This window comes from Cryptomeria japonica, chromosome 2 (assembly GCF_030272615.1).
Source record: "Cryptomeria japonica chromosome 2, Sugi_1.0, whole genome shotgun sequence".
In the NCBI taxonomy this organism is placed as follows: domain Eukaryota; kingdom Viridiplantae; phylum Streptophyta; class Pinopsida; order Cupressales; family Cupressaceae; genus Cryptomeria; species Cryptomeria japonica.
Genome location: NC_081406.1, coordinates 556,718,680 through 556,739,913, shown reverse-complemented (window position 1 = coordinate 556,739,913; position 21,234 = coordinate 556,718,680). Strand labels below are relative to the sequence as shown.

General features: G+C 36.4%; 1 protein-coding gene across 1 annotated transcript in view; it reads left to right on the top strand.

Moving 5' to 3' along the window:
• LOC131038072 (transcription initiation factor TFIID subunit 13) overlaps positions 1-21,234 on the top strand; it is a 49,890-nt gene that overhangs the window by 3,343 nt on the left and 25,313 nt on the right. Inside the window, exons 3-4 of the mRNA XM_057970374.2 lie at positions 1,204-1,263; positions 2,623-2,697. Of these exons, the coding sequence (XP_057826357.2) occupies positions 1,204-1,263; positions 2,623-2,697 (135 nt within the window). The remainder of the gene's footprint in view (positions 1-1,203; positions 1,264-2,622; positions 2,698-21,234) is intronic.

Genomic DNA, 21,234 nt, shown 5'->3' with positions numbered 1-21,234 from the left:
ATCTTGTTATTTTAAGTTGTTCTCTAGCTGCATGTCGTGCACTGGATGAGAATTTTTGTGTGTCATATTCATCTGTCATATCTAAGTAAATACTAATAATCTTGATAATGCAATATCCTAGCCCTTTTACATGGTTGTTGCTTGACAATTCTACTGTGATTATTAGGGGAATGAGTTGATGTTGGTAGCTTTTATTGACCTGTATAGGTACATGAAGGTTTTTCTCTGCTTCTATTGAGAGACAGTTGTCCTTTTTGTATCTTTTGAGCATTAGCTTGTTGTGGGATTTGTTCATCCCATGTCTGCTGTGGAGGTTCCTTGTGATGCTTCTTGTTTTTGAACTCCAGAGACAACTAGTGGACTTTCACAAAAATTTAACATTTTTTTTCTTGTAGTTGTTTATTTCCTTACTGATTTGTTCTAACTGTTATTCTATGTCAGAAAATGGGCTGGTCATTATTTGGAATTTAAGATTGAGGGAGTGGTCAGTAATCTTCTAGTTTTCTAAGTTCTAACCTAGGGAAAATTATATTTGCTACTTTCTCCACAGTGCAGATTATATTCTTAAGTTCTTGCCTTACATAATTTGATTAATACTTCCTGCCAATTTCGATTTCCCAACAACAGAAAAAGTGATTTATTATGTGCTTCTATGTGCCTTTTTGGTTCTCTAATAGGATTCTTTCTTGATGAACTTTTTGATAACAATGTATTTCCGTTTTTGCAGCATGATTCCTGAACACGACCTTATGCTGCAATATAGAAGCTTCTATTTCATCAATACTCTATTTAACAGTCAACTGCAATGTACTAGCTATTCATTTCATTTAACATGTTATCAACTCATGTATTTTCTGTTTAAGAACATTTTGCCTGTCCTTATTTTGTTTGTAATCATTGGAACAGTGTCATTTCTTGGGTTCAGTAACTGTGCTCCAAGTAAATGTCTCAAATTCTGTTATCGACATGATATATCATATATTTCAAACTTTTCATAAAATAAGTAAAATTTAGTTTGAAATTGAGAGAATCATCCATCTCAATAATTTCTGTGTAAATAGAGTGCTAAATAGTCAGAAGATATGGGAAAGCAGTTAAAAGTGGCATCCCTTTATATTAAAAATTCATATTGTCATTCTTAAACTAGTTTAGAAGAACAAAAATCATTGTTGACATATTTTCTGTTTTTACTTTAATTTGCAGCCCTTGCCTGAGAGCGTGGCACTGATGGAGGACATAGTGATTGATTACATCACAGATATGGTGTGTATTCTATTACTTAAATCTATGGGATATTGGACCTCCTCTCCATGATGTTAGGATTAGTTTAAGTGCCTGTGTTTTGGACTATAGTGAATATTTTATTGATTTCATTGCTTGCTTCTCTTCTCTGTGTTTGCCTGTCTCTGATGTGGCTTTGTTGTGTTGCCTGTCGCCATTGCTGCTTTGTTGTTTTCTTTTGAGAACTAATGTGTTGCTATGTCAAAACTGGTATATGATATTTGGCTATCTCTGTTGTGGAATGAACAGCAAATAATTGACAAAGGTCCAGAAAAATAATAATGAGGGGAATATTGTTGAGACATGGACCAGCTAGGACTCGAACCTAGGACCTTCCATACGCTGCTGGAGTGCTGTACCACTGAGCTACTGGCCCCTCTTGGACCAATCCATTGTCGGTCCGGGTGTGGCTTATTTTGAACACCAACACCCCCACTTAAGCCACACCTCTCGTGTGCTTGGGGCTCCTAGCCTGGACTAGCTAGGACTTGAACCTAGGACCTGCCATACGCTGCTGGAGCGCTCTACCACTGAGCTACTGGCCCCTCTTGGACCAATCCATCGTCGGTCCGGGTGTGGCTTATTTCCAACACCAACAAATATGAATAATAAAAAAAGTGCAAAAGACTAGGAAAATTACACATGAAAAAATTGGGAAACTGAAAAACCATGATAAGATACAACTAATAAAAACACAAGCAGGAGGAAAAATGGCAACATGGCCAATGCTACATTGCTGTTGTGAATTTTTGGGATTTGGGATAAATCCTAATCTCTTGAGAAAACTAGTGAACTACAGAAGATGCTGAGTTTTCAGCATTTCTATTCCAACTCAATATCCTCCTTGATTGGAAAAATTGCTACTATGTCACCACTTGAGCTCGAGGCAAATTTCAACAAAGTTTTTTAAACATTTACCTTTATAAATATGAAAGTAAAAAAATAGTTCTCTACAGATACCAGGATAATTTTATATAGATCTAAGATCCCTGTCACTGTTCTTTAAGTTATAGTTTGAATATTTTTGCATGGAGATCAATTAGTACATTTTCCACTAGAGTGTGTGTTAGATGCTAGATTTCCCTATGCTTTTCATTTTTTTGTAATCCATGGCAAGAATTTGGGATTCAATCAGCAATTGGCTTCAGTTTGCCCTCCTATCTGAATATGCATTTGTTCTTGTTTTATCTAGTTACTATAACTATATGAAGGATATGCCCTGGATTTTTTTTGAATTACTATAGGTTATGAATTACAAGATGCATGCTAAAACAGTATATATCTGTTTTTGTTTTCATGCATTTTAAGACAGTATACTATTTTGTTTTACATATCATATAGGTGCATAAGGCTCAAGATCTAGCATCCAAAAGAGGGAAGCTTTTGACAGAGGACTTTTTGTTTCTTTTACGAAAGGTAAGATCTTTGCCTTATTGTTAAATTGCATGATTTTTTTAATTCCAATCTAGTTAGTTTGTATAGAAACGATGTAGTTTGTTCTTTCTCTAGCTATGCAAGATATGTCTATTATATGTGCCATGTGTATTTCTGCATGAAATGTATGTCCGTTCTTCAGCAATGAACCATTGTTTCCTCAGGTCCAGTGTCTTTTTCTATGTATGGCCTGTTTGAAGTATTCTTCAACAATCATTTGTTTCTTTTATGTAAGGCAAGATCTTTGCCTTAATGTTTGATTGCATACTTTTTTATTTCCCAATCTAGTTGGTTTGTATAGAAACTGTATAGTTTATTCTTTCTTTAGCAATGCAAGATATGTATATTATGTGTGGCATGTATATTTCTGTATGAAATTTATGTTCATTCTTCAGTAATGAACCATTATTTCTTTGAGTTCATTGTTTGATTCTGGATATGACCTATTTGAATTATTCTTTAACAATCATTTTAGTGAAGTTCAACTCTAGCTGACATTCTGAAATTTACAATTACTATAGCAATCTCTTCAAGAGTATTTACTATTTAGTATGAAGTTAAGAGTAAGTTAATTTCCAACATTAGAGTGCGACAAAATTTCTTGTTAATTTTATGGCTATAATTAAATTGGGAAATGCCTTTTTTTAAATGTAAACTCTATGTTACCAGTTCGGCCCCCTGGACTTGGCAGTTCAGGTCCAATCCGGCCTATGTTTGGATTTAGGTTTGGTTTGATAGGGGTGCGAATAGGGTTTGGAAATCTTCTTGTGGGTTTGTCTGGGATGATGCTGGGTGAATCTGCAACAAATTTTGACTTTTCTTTTTTCTTTACAGCCGCAACAAATTTGACCATTTTTTCTTGCAATGCCAATGAATATCATTGTTTTTTTTGCAACTTTGACACTCGGCTTGCATTTTTGTAAATTACCTTGGCTTTGTTTTGGGTCTAGGCAAATGAATAATAGTTAATATCATGGCAGCAAAAAATTGTTTTGGGAAAAATTGGCAAACCAAAAGTATAAGATTTTTTGAAAAAATGGGGAAAAAATTGGATTTTAAAAAAATTGTAAAAAAAATAGACAAAAACTACTGTCTTTTTAAAACTTAAGGGCATTTCCATAGCATAGAGATATAGAGAGCAAATAAAATAGAGTTTAACCCATGAATTGTAGAAAATAGATTTTTGTTGTTTATATTCATATTGCTGATTACATAGGCAAATATTCAGTCAACTTTTTAAAAGGGCAGTCACCAAATATACCAAATACACCAAATAGTTGTGTAAGTCTGAGAGATCAAATATTAGCCATGTCTATGAACTAACTGAGATCAAAATTTATCAGACAGCGATCCAGCCACTGTTAGTAATTTAGTAAAAGTGGAAGCCATTTTGAAGTGATCCAAGACTTTCGTTGTGATTGAGGCAAGGAATTTTCTAGGGTTAGTTCAATATTTGAGAAAGCTTATCAAATCATATTTTTTGGTTAACAGATTTGTCTTTTAAAAACACAAATTGACTCTCTTTGCCCAAATGCGAAGACAAACTGCTAACAAAGAGCTGGAGAGATCACCATTGCATTGGCGATCTTCCCCTGTGTTTGGGAGGGGCAGCTCCCTCATATGATATTTTAGGGGTATGCTTTTAACCAAAATGCAGGAAATGTAAGACTAACAACACCTGCACATAGCCATGATACAAATGCGATTGAAGTTTTGAATAAAGGGAACGACAACAAACAACCCACAGGTTTCTTGCTCCGTGCCTACAAACGATAAATAGGAAGATAAATAGATAATATGAACAACTTAAGACTCACAGATCATTTAATGAACACATCAAAGAGTGATTGCAAATCACATAGGAGAATAACAATCAAAAGGAAACACAAATGAACACAAAGATTCAGAATATTTCCTTTATTTCTTTGACATCATCAGAGAGTTCACAGGCTCCAAACCCCTGTACGAAATATCATGTCTAAAAGAGAATACACTGCCATCTCTTCCTTCAGAACTGAGTAAAGATCCCTGTTCTTTTGACCGTGTCTCACTCTCACAGCACAGTGTGATGGGGATCAGAAATCTGGACCCTTCTATTGTCCTTTGATTCCATATTTAAAGAGTTTCCTTCCATCTGACCTTTTTAGTTTCATAACTGCCTTATATTTAAAATTTAAAATAAAAGGGCCCCACATATACTCGTGCATCTAATGTCTTATTTCAATATGAATGAATTAAAATATTTATGAGCACAGATTTTATGATTTAATAACATATTCCAATATAAATTTGACAGGTAAATGATCATTGCATTGTCTGCGAGAGTGCTCTGTCTTCCAATCTAGCTATAAAAAGTATTCCTCTTTTTCTTCTTCAGGATAAGCGTGCTGAACCGTGTACCAAACTGTGTAACAATTCCCACTGTAGAATTTGTACTGTTCACTCAATGAAAGAGGTACCTTGTTGTTTCTAGTATATTTAATAAATGACTGATGCCCCCCTTTTGCCTGATTTGCCTTAGAACAGGCCCCTTACATTGAATCCATGACAATTCTTTCGCAATTGAGCTTGGAGATTTCCTCCCCTCGAGAATTGCTTTGAGTTGAATCCATATCTTCATCCTGCATATGAAGAACATTTTCTTATATATGACCTTACTTTCATTTTTCAGCCATTTTGGGATTTCTATCGGAAAGAAAAGTGAAAACCATAAGATCTTCATTTTGTTTCTATCTTTTATACAAATATCTATGTTTCTCCTTTGGTCTAATTCAACTTCAACTCAATTCAACAAACTCAATTTGGGAGTGCTTATTTGTATGTTAGGAATTTTCCATACAAGTCTCGGTGGTTATTGTGCAGTTTTGATCAACATTTAGTTCAGTGCAATCCATTGAACAAACATTGTTTTCTGTCCAACGATTCACATATCTAAGCTACGCTTCTACAATTTGCATACATGATGTTTTTATTTCTCTGTTGACACTCTGTTTGCAATTTATTTGTAGAAGATATTAATTCTGAAAGGAATACCAGTAACTAGTCCCATTGTCATACGAGGATAAACTATTTTTCTGCAGAAATCTTGTAATCTGTTGGACCATGCACCAGTCCAATCTATCTTGCTATCTTTTCAGGATTTGAAATTGTCGCAGAAAGGCAAATTAGTTGCACTTCGTTTGGATAGTAAATAACCGTTGCCTCTCAAACAGTTCCTTGAGAGATGTCACTCAAATAATGGATTTCATCTAAAATAATAAAATTCACTTGCTCTAATCCAATTCCCTCAGAAACTGTGTTGACACTTTGGTACAACATATTGTGTAAGATCTCTATGGTCATAACTACAATTGGAGCTTCTGTATTTACTGCTGCATCTCTTGCTAGAAAACCCACACTTATCTCACAAACCTTCATGTATGTGTTGTTACCCATCAATATGTTAGGAGAATTACAAGGCTCAAAAGAAGAGAATATATCCATAGAAGATGCCATATGATGAGAGGCACTTGAATCAAGAAGCCATCTCCCATTTTCAGGATGTGTGGTAGCCATGAGTGCATTACCTTCATCTTATCAATGCTATGTGAAAGTTTGCGGTTCCTGACTGTGTAGATGTAGAAGCTGCTGATTATGATGATGATGAAGAAGGATTAGACACTGATGAGGGCAACTTGATGTTGTTCTTTTGAAGATTGTGTGTAAGCTCATCAATCTTCTTAGTATAACACTTATGCTCATCATGTCCTTGTCTTTTGCAATAAGCACATTTTATCTTCTTCTTGTTTGATGATTCCTCTTTAGAAGAGGTCTTGGACTCAGGAATATGCTTGGAAGGAGAATCCTTTGCTTTTTCATTAGAATTAGGATCATTATGTTGCTTCTTTCCTTTGCACTTGAAGCCTTTGGAGTGGAGTCATTTGCAAGAAGTGCTTGATGCTTTGAAGGCTTCAATGTACCTATGTGTGCCAACTTTGCTTGTTCCCTTGCGAGTTGAGCTGCAAATCCATCAAGAGAAGGCATTTTGTGTGCACTACCAAGAGCATCCATGGTAGCATAGAATGTAGAAACAAAAACTGAATAATCAGGTCCTAGCTTAGAGAGAATAGAGATAATCAATTGTTCATCCTCTTTTGTGACCCCACAATTAGGTAACTCCAATCTAAGAGAATTGAATTTAGAAAAGAAGTCTTGGATATTGTCAAAATCACTAGGATTTAGACTCGTTAGTTCATTCTCCAATTTGAATTTCCTCATTTTATCTGGCTTACCAAAGAGATCCTTTAAGATAGTCTAAATATCATTAGGAGTTTTACAAGATGCAATGTGATATCTCAAATCAGGAGAAATGGACAAACGAAGAGTACCAAGAGCTTCAATCTCTCTTCTATCAAACCATTTCCTCTTTTTTGTAGCACCCGCGGGTTTTGGATCATTGCCAAGAGTGATTCTATGCAACTTCTTTGTTAGCCATTTGATTTTTCCACTCATGATAATTATATGGAGTTAGGAGTACAACTTTTGACAAATCTATGATACAAGAGTACAATAGAACAATTGATTATTCCTCCACAATGCAAGCAATTAAATCCCTTTGCATAAGAGAAATGGACACAATTTTGTAAATTCACAAAAAATTACCGAATCAGCAACTGACTGAAATTTATAAATGTTGGAATCAAATCTGCAAAATGTACTCATGTGACCACCAGCTTGATAGAGAGGGAAAAAATGGCCAATGTGGGTGCTAAAAAGTGCAGACCCCACAAAAAAAATGATCGCCAAGTGAAATCCCAGGCATAAACAGTACCCAATCTGCAAAATACATGAAGCGTGCTTGCACAAGGATGATATAGGATCTGGCCAAAAGAACAGTGACTAAAATAAGCAAATTATATAATGCATTTGAGTAAACTGCAACACGGGTTTTGAGCATAGGAAATCTCAATAAACACACATGATCCTTAAATGAGCATTATACAGATTGCCGGTCAAACAATCTGGTCAATATATCACAAATTGATATGAATAAAGCCATTGACAAACAATGAATAAGCCTGCGAATAAGAACGATCTGCCGCTGATGGCTAGTAAAGCAAGGCCGGCTGATGAAATTTTGGCCAAACAGGTGGAAACCCACCAATAGAGAAATCTCTCAAGCAGGTTCGAGCCACCTCAATATGAAGCACAAGACCAAAATAATAAAACCAGCCAAGAATACAAATAATTACCTTTGCTGAATCACAGACCATGAATAAGCCGCTAATACAGTATCAAACAATTATGAGCCCAAACTATGATCTATATATGCAAACATGGGTTGTGAGAGAGCTATTCTGTCGATGAAGAGGATGCCAAGCAGTGCACCAACCATCAAACATAGATCATGGGCAATCTGCCACAAACACGAAACCACCGAAAGCAAACAGACTTCCAATTTGCGGGTTCGAAGCATATCGGTGTTGTGTTGCAGATTCAAAAGACAAGATCCCGATCACTGGTAACTTGACCAAAGCTTTATTTAGCCGAAACAAAATGATGCACTGGCAGTGAACCAATAATGGAGAATCAGCCTTAGGCATGATGCTATGATAGAGGGCCTGAACCAAGGAATAAATACACTCAAGCCGACAACAAATATCAACATGCACAATTGATGAAGATCCCAGCCGATACGCACCAAGCCAAATAATAAAGCAGCAGGCCCAATTGCCTCGAACTCGCCTTTTGAAAGAGAGTGCTCTATCCAGATACAGCCTATCAATAAGGAAGATGCAGGGCCGACTAATAGAAGTCAATCCAATCTCCCTCAGCCATGGTCAAAAAAGAACCACCTGATCCAAAACAATAGAGGCCGATGACTCCCTGAATCAAGGTTCAAATTGTGCTTGAGATATAGTGTAGAGAGCTCAATAATCCACATGAGCCCACACTGGATACAAGAGCTGCTGCAAAGTGATCAAAGTGAAAGCGCCAATAAATATTGATGCCAACTGATTTGCAAGGATTTCATTGTGGCACACAAGACACAGGGTAGGCCGAAGCAAGAATGCGAACTAGGAGATAAGCCAAAGGTAATGCCGATTAGAGGCAAACCACAGGCCACAAGGAAAATGGAAATATCTTCAATGAGATCGCAACTTCCTTTCGCTTGTACTTCACTGATGAAAAATGGAAAAAATATATTGCCTGATGAGTGAGGTCTACAATTAATTTGGGGCAACAGTGCGTCAACTGCAAACTACACCATCCAAAATCTGACCTCAATTACTGATGAAAGCGTCTCAAATATGGAAGGAAACACAAGAAGCCAAGTCTGATACCATGATGGAATATTCATTCCACTCCAAGACCTGCAATTTGCACAATAACCTTCATGGAGAGAAGACAAATATTTCACCAGAAATAATGATGAATTGAGATAAATGAAATGTACAATAGGCCTGCTTATAAAGGCAAGGCAAGAATGCAAGCACCAATGAGGTGCGAGGGTAGGTACAACCACCCGACACGAAATGCTAGATGTAGGTAAATAATAGAATATAATAAACCTTAGCTAACACCTAGGGAATGATATGCTTAAGTAAACTTAAGATTGAGTAAATATTAATTTACTCCAAAACTATCCACTAACACCTATCACACGAATATGATGGGGTCTCTTCAAGGTGTTATGTTGAGATAACATATATAGGCCGCGGCAATTTATTTCAGCTTTACAATGAGTGCGAATCGTGAGGTTTAGCTTTGTACCACAAGGAATCTGCTACTGCATGATATGAATGTTTTCAAATTCACCTCTGTTCATCTATGAAGATGCTCGTGAACCGCACTCTGATAGTGTGTCTCGGGATTCATGATGGTTACGCAACCAACATCGAGGCTGCCACTTCTTTTTAAACTAGCATCGAACATTGAAAAATATTCACTTTTTTGTTTTTAAAGTTTGATAAATTTGTGATATGGCATCAGAGCTTGATTAGGTTTTGAGAACCTCATCGGGCTACCCTGTTGGTTCTCAAACTTTGCTACTATCCCGACGAAAGTGGAACAACCGCCTTTGAAACCACCATAATCATGTTGACCAAAACAAATTCAAAACTTGAGCGATTATGAGTAATATGTCGGGGTCTGATGAGGTTCAAAGACTTCATTGGAGCCCGTTAGTAGTTTTAAAACCTTTTGACTTTCTCAACATATGCTTTATGCACACTCAAAATGTGATGCTCAAAAGCAATATGCTTGCTGTCTATATTAATAAAACCATTGAAATTCTTGTAGGATATTACCATTATCATGAATAGCAAGCAGAGAGCATGACCATTCCTTTATACAGAGCATCAATTAGCAAGATAAGGTGGTTGTTTGTTTGTCCATAATGAATTTCTAGTTTTTTGGATTGCTTATCAATACAATTGGAACAAGATACAAGCTCTTTGTAATGCCTTTGATGTAGGAAACCATGCTTTCCCTAAAATGTAAGGCCAAAATTTATCAATGCTTGATTAAGGGGCATACAGTTACTTTTTAAATAGTATCCTCTTTGGCCTTTAAAAATGGTTGACGACTTCATGAAACTTTGGGTACCCATATAACTTTTGATTGTGGACTCACCTTTGCATTAAATTTTGATCACATGATGTAAAATAGTTCTCAAGCACAACCCAAAATTCGTGCCGAAACTGAAAATTTGACCCTTACCATAACCGCTTTGAAGTTTTAATATTTCTCAAATAGTAGTGTGTGTTCATGTGAAAATGGGCCATATGAGGTAAAAATGGAGTTAAGACCACACATGTAAAAGGATTTTTAATTTTGAGATCTGGCAGGTCGAGAAAGTTACAAACAACAGCTGGCTTTGATTGGGGGGAGAAGACTGCAAATGACAAAGAAAGGAATCCAGAATCACAAGTATAGACTAGTATTTAGTTCCATTGGGCTATAGAGTTGGAGAGTATGACAAAAGAAGTGGAGCAGAGTCAAGATTACATAGCTTAATAGAGAGCATGGAGACGAGAGCAAATACCAGCAAGGCCAAAAATGGGACAAAGTGGAAAGGAACCTAAACTAAAAGCGCAATTTTTTTTTCTAATTATGTACATCATAGGAAGAGTCTACCTCCAAAGACATCCAAGGGCGCTCATGCAAAGCCATTAACCGATTGGGAGAAATAGGATCCACTACGGAAAAGGGATGCATACCCATGAAGCACTAGTAGATTTAAATTTTGTATGCAAACCCAAAGGAGACTTGTTATGTAGAGGAAAACTCGGTGTAAAACCTCGTAACCAAACAACCACTTTTTATCATACACCTCCATAACTTCCTGAATATAATCTTGCATATTACTAGCCTCACCTTCATAATTTGTTCTAAAATTTGGAATGAATTCATTGCTGATTGAAATGGAGAAGATACCATCAATCTACAATCCTTATCATACATACATAATGCCAAAATCTCTCTAGGATCATACATCATTACAACCATATCCATTCCTCTTTGAGCTCTTGTGCAAGTGCATACAAATTTGAGAGCAAACATCATAATACAAGATCATGGAGGCTAGGAGAACTATGGAGACAACCTATAATGTATGTGAAGGTATATTTGGTTATTTTATGTTATTTGCATGCATGGTAGATCTCTCTATTGATTGTTTGTTGAATTAGTTTGGAGATCTAGGGTTAGTGGTTGGATTTTATTAGGGTTTACAAATAGGCACAAATTCAGCATTCACATATACTAATATTATATTATATATTACTATATATTCTTGAATATTAATATTAATGTATTAACTCTTTTTTTGATTGATAAAGGTGGCATGAGGGAGCCACACTTATTTACATTGCCTTGAATTTGGTAGGATATTTGTCATTCACATCCATTAACCTCAAAATTTTTTCCTTGATATTTAAAAAAAACCCCGCCCAATGTCCTCCTTTCACTAGCTCCTTGGGTTCACTAGCTAAAACACTACAATTCACAAAAAAAGCAAACTTATAGATTGCTTCTTAGGTCCATTGCGCTCCATCGCTTGTGCCCTCCTTAGCTTCCTTAGCCAATGGCTTGTCCATTTCATCTAGTAGGAAACCAATACTCGTTGTGGCTTGCCCTCGCTTGTGGCTCTTGTTCATTGTCGCCTCAAAAGAAAAATGAAACCAAGGAGTTGTTAAAATTTGCGCAAAGCCTCGACTAACATTCTTTGCTTAGCTTGAACCTCACCCCCATTTTTCTTGTGGCCAACCAATCCTCTATCTTGCCTCTCCACTTCAGTTGAGCATACGCCATCATCATCTTGCACACCGTTGTTTTTGTTGTAAAACAAGTAGAAGAAAGCTTGCAATATGAACTTAAACTCAAAGTTATTGCAAATCTGAAACTAAACTTAACCATTGACACAATAATTGTAGAATAAAAACAAGAACAAGGGAATGATAACCATAAACTAACTTCCCCACCTCTATCTAATCTTAAACATTTGATTCGTTCTATAGATTTCATTTTATACCATTGCCTTAAAGGCCCTAAATTTCTCAAAAGCATATGATTTCTCTTTGAGAAAAGCAATTCAAGGCATTCTAGAATAATCATTAGTAAGCATTATAAAATACCTGTCACCTTGTAAACTCTTTGTCCTCATAGGTTTGCATAGATTAGTATGGACCAAATATAATTACTTTGTGGTAGAATACTCCTTAATAGGGTGTCTAGCCTATGTTTGCTCTCCATGACATGGTTTGCAACTTGTAGATGGAGGCTTCTTAATCTTAGGCGTGTCCTTTACCATTCTATTTGACCTAATTACAAAATCATCAAAGTTAATATGCCCCAATCTTCTGAGCCACAACCAACTCTCTTCTCTTTGTATGACAAAGCAATTTTGTTCATTTACTTCACTCAAATGATATACATCACTATCAGTCCTGCTTCCTTTTGCAACTACCTCTCCATCATCCTTCTTCCTAATCTCACATCCTTTTGCATGGAATAAAATATTGTAATCATTGTCACACATCTGGCTTACACTCAAAAGATTATGTTTCAAACCTTATACATATAGGACATTGTAAGTTCTTGTCTTACGACCATCAAGACTTAAGTTACCCTTATCGGAAATCATGGCAAGTGAAATACCATATTTACGTGGAGAAACACTTTCAGGAAAAACTCCACCACAAAAAGATAGGCAAGTATATTGCTAATCCAATCAAGAATACAACGACAATACACTTCTCTGTAGACCTCTGTAAAAGCCGACAACATTCTGTTACCTTGCAAACTGAATAAGACTGAATGAAGAACGCTAGCTTAAGGCACCAATTTATAGGAGTTGTGAGGCTGAATACCACTATGGTATCACCAAACAACAGGCAGCAAAACCACTTGGAAAAACTCACACCCACCTCCCAAAATAGCCTCTTACAGATGCTCTTACAACTATTGTAAGGCATCTCTCATGCATGTGCACTTGTGTAAGAATTCTGTCATAAATATTGTCATGGATGCTGTCATAGCAACAATGACTGTCATAAACATCATATATTCTCTTACAACTCTTGACAAGTGTCCAAGAACCTCAAAATAGAATATTCCAAGAGGGGTCACTTAGCTATTTTGTCCTTTTACTAGAGGACAAACAGTAAAAGTAACTTTGCCTTTACATGGTCTTTTTCACCATTGTTAGTTAAACAGTTTAATCTCTTATGGGTAAATTACAATGGCAATAGGAAAATAATAAATTAAAGGATTTGTAAGGTTGAGGGCACCTAAATCCTAATATTCTCCCACTTAACATCATACATTGTAAATTATCCCATAGAGATACATAATACAAATTAAGTACAGTGATCAAGGCCCATGGCCTTCTTGCACCAAAAGAACTTATCCGTAGTTATTGGCTTCATAAGAGAATCTGCAACATTATCGGAAGTGTCAGCTTTTTCAATGAAGTCTTGTCCACTCTCAACCATTTCTCGCACAATGTGATACTGAACATCAACATGTTTAGTACAAGCATGATACATAGGATTTTTGGCCAAACATATGGCACGCTGACTATCACATCCAATCTTCACTGTCTTGCAATCAAAACCAATACTAGTACCATGTCTCTATAGTTAAACTGCCTCCTTGGAGGCATGTGTAGCAGCCATATACTTTGCTTTGGTGGTGGACAATGCAACTGGAGGCTCTTTTTTACACATCCAACTCACTGCACCTCCAAACAAAGTAAACACATAACCACTAGTGGACCTTTGATTGTCCAAGTCACTTGCCCAATCTACATCAACAAAACCCAGTATGTCCAATTACTTATTCACATCATCAGTGCCATGATAAACCAAATAGTAATTAGAAGTATCTCACAAATATCTTAATACCCTTCTAACAAAAGTCCAATGCTCTTTGTATGGGTTACACATAAACCTGCTTAGAACTCCCACTGCTTGGGCTTTATCTGGTCTAGTACAAACCATTGCATACATTAAACTACCAATGACACTAGCATAAGGAACATTAGACATTTCTTCAATATCATCATCGGAATTAGGACACATTGTTAATGCATTAGTAGCCTCTGCAAGATAAGACTCTCCTAACTTAGTAATCTCCTATATTCTGTTTACTCATTCATGCTTTATGTTTATCAGACTATAACATTGGTCACAATTATGATATTGATATTGGATTAGATTGACGACCTGCTTAACTATGTTAAGCGTCAATCTAAAATGTTATCGGGCTATTAACCCGATAGCATATTAATGTCGATTCATATCGGGCTATTAACCCGATAGCATATTAATGTTGATTCATATCGGCATTAATATGCTATCGGGTCGGGGTATTAACCCGATAGCATATAATGCTAACAACTATTATTATTGTTTATGTTATATTAATCCATATGCTTTGATACCGATTCATAATCGGGTATGTTTTATATCTGTAACAATTAACAAATGACACCGATTTGTGATCGGATATGTTTAAGCACTATTATCATTAACATATGATACCGATCGGATATGATTAAGCACTATTATCATCAGCAATGATACCGATTCATTATCGGGCATGTTATAAGCGCTGTTATCATTAAGGATATTGATTCATTATTGGGTATGTTTGAAGCACCGATTAGTTATGGATTGGTTGTTGTTAGTAGGGGTCACGACCAAGTGACATCTTGGTCGGACATGTCTAAAGACATGTCCAATCAAGGTGCCACTTGATCATGGCCACCCTACTATTTATACATCATTCCAATCAAAGGAGATGACATTGAAATCGATACATGTTCATCCTCCTTACCTGTAGTAAAAGAAAGATATCAATATTAGTGTCATAGGCATAATATCAAATTTAAAATACACCATCTTGCTTATAACTTGTCCATTAAATTGGAAATTACAATACATTTACATGGTATCAGAGCCAAGTTGATCGAACTTGAGGCTATTTAATTTCGTGAAACAAATTTAAGAACAAGGTTATATACTACATCACATTTCTTCAAATGGCCAGTGCTATCAGATTCGAAGACAGACTCGGAGGTGGCGATGATTTTTCAGCCTAGAAATTCAGAATTCAAATGATCTTAAAGGAGAACAAAGTCGATTCGTTTGTTCAAACTAAAAATGATCAACCCGAAAATGAACCTGACAAAACAACAAGGATTGAGGGAAATGAAAAGGCAATAAAAATAATAGTTGATGGGGTGAGAAACAACATAATGCCCATCATAAGAAAACATCAGACAACCTATAAAATGTTCAAAGCTCTTGAAAGCACATTTGAGATATCAAATGCAAGTCGAACTCTAGCATTAAAACGAGAAATAAATCATATCACCATGAACAAAGGGGAGACAATTAACGCCTACTTTATGCGGATATCAGTTTTAAAAGATGAACTTGCAACTTTGGACTACGAGATCCAAAGCAAAGAGCTAACACTCATTGCTTTAGATGGGTTGCCTAGTGGATGGAGCACATTCGTCCAAGGCATCAGTGCAAGGTCCAAATATCCCAAATTTGAAAGATTAAGGGATGACTGTCTCTAAGAGGAATCAAGATTGAACAAAATGAGAATGAAACACAAGAATATAGATGAAGACCTGCAAGTTCTAAACACCAACTCCACCAAGCAAAACAAGAAAAGGCAGTTTAGAAAAGAAAAGGTCGTCAAGGCAAGAACACTTCAAAGAAGGACTTATCTCACATTCAATGTTACAGATGTGATCAGTTCGGACACTTCGTTGCAAAATGTCCGGAAAGAACCAAGAAACATGCTACATTTGTCAAAGCAGGGAAGACTAAAGGGGAAGATGACTCCGGGAAATACGTATTCTACTCAGCACTCACAAGTCAAGCTTCTAACAAAATCAACTCATGGGTGATAGACAACGGTTCATCCAGGCACATCACTGGGTTTAGAGAAGTACTTGATTCCATGACAGAGGAGAGTGATGAGGACGTAACCATCGGAGATGACTCCACATATCCAGTCAAAGGAGTAGGAACCCGCATCATCAAATTGAAGACATGCATAACCTTACGGCTTGAAGGAGTACTATATGTCCCCGGCATCAAAAGAAATCTAGTTTCTATATCAGCATCAAAAGAAATCTAGTTTCTATATCGGCACTGGAAGATAAAGGATATAGAGTGACATTCATGGACAACAAAGTATTGGCCTGGCCAAGGAACTCCTCCATCAAGAAGGCAAAGACCATTGGACAGAGACAGAGCTATTTTTATTAGCTGTGCACGGAAACCAATCTAGCCCTAATCCATGAAGCCACTAATGCAAATGAAGTTTGGCATAGAAGTTTAGGCCATCTGAATTTTAGGGCTTTATCTTCAATGGGAAACCTTGTCACAGGTCTACCCAAATTAAAGCAAGATCATTCAGGGGCAAGCAAAAGATGTGCCCTAGGTAAGAATACCAAAGGTGCATTCCAAAATAGTACTAGGAAAACTAGCAAAATTCTAGAATTAGTTCATTCTGATGTATGCGGACCTATGTCCGTATCCTCTCTAGGGGGATTCTTGTATTATGTAATATTTGTTGATGACTACTCTAGGGAGACTTGGATCTACTTTTTGAAAAGTAAAGAATCAGAAGAGATCCTCTCTAGGTTTAAAGAATTTAAATCATTAACTGAAAACCACTCAGGAAACAAAGTTAAAACCCTAAGAACCGACAATGGGGGAGAATACACATCAAATTCATTTAAAGAATTTTGTAGAGATAATGGGATTAAGAGGGAGCTTACTATACCTTATAACCCCCAACAAAATGGGGTAGCGGAAAGGAAAAATAGGACTATAGTTGAAGCTGCCAAAGCCATGATCCTAGATCAAAACCTTAACACTAATCTCTGGGTTGAAGCTTCCAGCACCACTGTATATATACAGAACAGGTGCCCTCACTCCCATCTTGAGGACAAAACTCTTGAGGAAGTATTCACTAAGATTAAGCCTGATATTAGCCACCTTAGGATATTTGGATGTCCTGTCTATATCCATATACCTAAAGAAAAGAGACTAAAACTAGAACCTTCTGGAAAGAGAGGATTGCTTGTAGGATATAGTGAAACCTCCAAAGCCTACAGAATCTATGTACCTGGTCAAAGAAATATTGAACTAAGTAGGGATGTAATATTTGAAGAAGGCCTGGCTTTCAAAAGAGCTCAGAACTTCATAGAACCTGAAATCTATGTACCTACCTCTAACTTAGATGAAAATCCTGCCCCTGAGTTTCAGAGGGAGAATCTAGATGAAACTGAAACTGAAAATGAAAATACACCTAGAAATCTCAAGAAAAGACCACTATGGGCCACCAAAACAGTAGAAGAAGCTCAGAGTTTTGCTGCTCCTTCTGGAATCTTCAGAGAAAGCAAAAGACCTAATAAATTTACTAGCTATGTTGCTCTTATGAATGACCTATCTAAAAACGAACCTGATAATGTAACAGATGCCCTTAAACATCAAGTATGGAAGGATGCTATGTCTGAAGAGTATCAATCCATAATGAAAAATGATGTATGGGAAATTGTTCCTAGGCCAACTAAGAAGTCTGTTGTTTCTTCTAAATGGCTCTTCAAGATCAAACATGCAGCAGATGGCAACATTGAAAAATATAAGGCAAGATTTGTAGCCAGAGGTTTTTCTCAAAAGGAAGGGATAGACTATGAAGAAACATTTGCTCTTGTAGCCAGATATACCTCAGTAAGGGCTGTACTAGCCATTGCAGCAGCAAAGGGATGGAAGGTACATCAAATGGATGTAAAGACAACTTTTCTTAATGGAGAGATATCTGAAGAAGTATACCTAGAGCAACCTGAAGGGTTTGAGATCCATCATGCAGAATCTCATGTGTGTAGACTCAAGAAAGCTCTATATGGGCTCAAACAGGCTCCCAGGGCCTGGTATGAAAGAATTGACACATATCTATCAAAACTAGGCTTCTCTAAAAATGATGCAGATCCTAATCTCTACTACAAACAGAATAAAGGTGATATGCTAATAATGATTTTATATGTTGATGATTTATTAATCACAGGAGAAGATCACCTTATAGATCAATGCAAGAAAGAGCTATCCAAAGAATTTGATATGAAGGACTTGGGATTTCTTCATTATTTCCTAGGGTTGGAAGTATGGCAGAATCCTGACAACATTGTTCTAAACCAAGGCAAGTATACATTAGACATCCTAAAGAGATTTGGAATGCTCAACTACAGACCTATGACCGCTCCAATGGAAACCAATCTTCATAAACTTAAAGAAGCAGCAACAAAATCACCTTCTACTGACCCCACTCTATACAGGCAAATGATTGGGTCTCTTATGTATTTGGTAAATACAAGACTAGATATCTGCTATGCAGTGAATGCCTTGAGTCAGTTTATGTGTGAGCCAAAGGAGATACACCTGGTAGCAGTAAAACACATTATGAGATATTTACAAGGCACCTTAAACCTTGGTCTCAAGTATAAGAAAATTGATCTTAATCTACACGGATTCTTAGATTCAGATTGGGCTGGAAGTGTGACTGATCGGAAAAGCACCTCTAGGTGCTGCTTCAGTTTGGGATCAGCCATCATATCCTGGATCAGCAAAAAGCAGTCTTCTGTAGCGCAAAGTTCCACTGAGGCCGAATACATTGCAGCCTCCATGGCTGCCCGAGAAGCAGTGTGGCTTAGAAAGTTGCTTGTGGGATTGTTTGGCAATTCGATGAAACCTACTATCATCCATTGCGACAATCAAAGTTGCATAAAACTTTCAGTGAATCCAGTGTTCCATGATAGATCCAAACATATTGAGATCCCATACCATTATGTATGAGACATGGTAGACAAAAATGTGATCAAATTAGAATATGTTAGTACAGGAGATCAGACTGCAGATATTCTGACCCAACCACTTTCCAGAGTGAAGGTTGATCACTTCAGAAAGTGTTTACGTATGATAGAAAGATAATCTGCTTTGTAAATAAGATGTTGAAAATGTAAACTTCTTTTGTCATGTTGAGACATTCTGGGTTTTACCCCCTGTGTTCATATCTAAGAGGTGACGATCTCTCAGATTATGAACACTTGTATGCAGACATCATAAGGTGACGATCTTATGATTCTCAAACCAGTTATCATGTTGGATCTTTGGTATGTCATGGATGTGCCATGATGTTGTTGTGATAAAACATTTGAATGAAATGTTTGTGCACATATCACAACATGGATAAGATGAGAATTTAACCATCCTCATATGTTTATCCTCAGTATTGCGTGTTTAGGCAATACTGATATCACATGTTTAGGTGATATCTTGTCATAATAAAATGATGAATCTATTATATCACATAGTTGGGTGGTACCCTATGTCACATACTTAGAATAAGGTTTTATGTTTGTATCCTATGTTTTGATGGTACTTCATATTATATGTATAGATGATATATATTCTTGGAGACTGACATTTTGAAAAAGAAATGTGATGCAGGTTACCTTATCTTCCAAAAGCTAAGAGGGAGTGTTAATGCATTAGTAGCCTTTGCAAGATAAGACTCTCCTAACTCAGTAATCTCATATATTCTGTTTACTCGTTCATGCTTTATGTTTATCAGACTATAACATTGGTCACAATTATGATATTGATATTGGATTAGATTGACAACTTGCTTAACTATGTTAAGCGTCAATCTAAAATGCTATCGGGCTATTAACCCGATAGCATATTAATGTCGATTCATATCAGCATTAATATGCTATCGGGGTATTAACCCGATAGCATATAATGCTAACAACTATTGTTATTGTTTATGTTATATTAATCCATATGCTTTGATACCGATTCATAATCGGGTATGTTTTATATCTTTAACAATTAACAAATGACACCGATTCATGATCGGATATGTTTAAGCACTATTATCATTAACATATGATATCGATCGGATATGATTAAGCACTATTATCATCAGCAATGATACCAATTCATTATCGGGCATGTTATAAGCGTTGTTATCATTAAGGATACCGATTCATTATTGGGTATGTTTGAAGCACCGATTAGTTATGGATTGGTTGTTGTTAGTAGGGGTCACGACCAAGTGACATCTTGGTCGAACATGTCTACCAAGACATGTCCGATCAAGGTGCCACTTGATCGTGGCCACCCTACTATTTATACATCATTCCAATCAAAGGAGATGACATTGAAATCGATACATGTTCATCCTCCTTACCTGCAGTAAAAGAAAGATATCAATATTAGTGTCATAGGCATAATATCAAATTTAAAATACACCATCTTGCATATAACTTGTCCATTAAATTGGAAATTACAATGCATTTACACACGTCTAAACTCAACTTAGTACCAATCGGAAATGGAATACTTACTCGCTTATAGTCCTGCATTTTAAATCTTTGCAAAATGGTGTCAATATACTTACTTTGACTTAACCAAAACAATCTGTGAACCCAATCCCTACTGATTTCCATCCCAAGAATACATCTAGCAGCCCCCAAATCCTTCATATCAAATGTGCCAGAAATATGAGTTTTGAGCTCTTTAATCATCGCCTTGCTGTTACCAATAAACAACATGTCATCAACATACAAGACAATAATCAATAACTGATAATCAATAACCTTAATATAAACATAGTGATCCTCTTTGCTTCTAACATAATTCAATTTTAATGCAAATGCATCAAACTTCTAGTACCACATCCTGGGTGACTGTTTCAAACCATACAATGACCGTTTTAACCTGAAACTAAGTTTTCTTTTCCTTTTTCAACAAAATCATCAAGCTGTTGTATATAAATCTCTTCTTCAAGATCCCCATGCAAGAAAGTAGTTTTAACATCCATTTGTTCCATCTCAAAATCGCAAGTAGCAGCAATAGATAATAGGAATCTAATTGAAGTTAGCTTAGCAACAGGAGAGAATATTTCACCGAAATCAACTTCCTCTCTTTGGGAGTAGCTCTTGGGCAC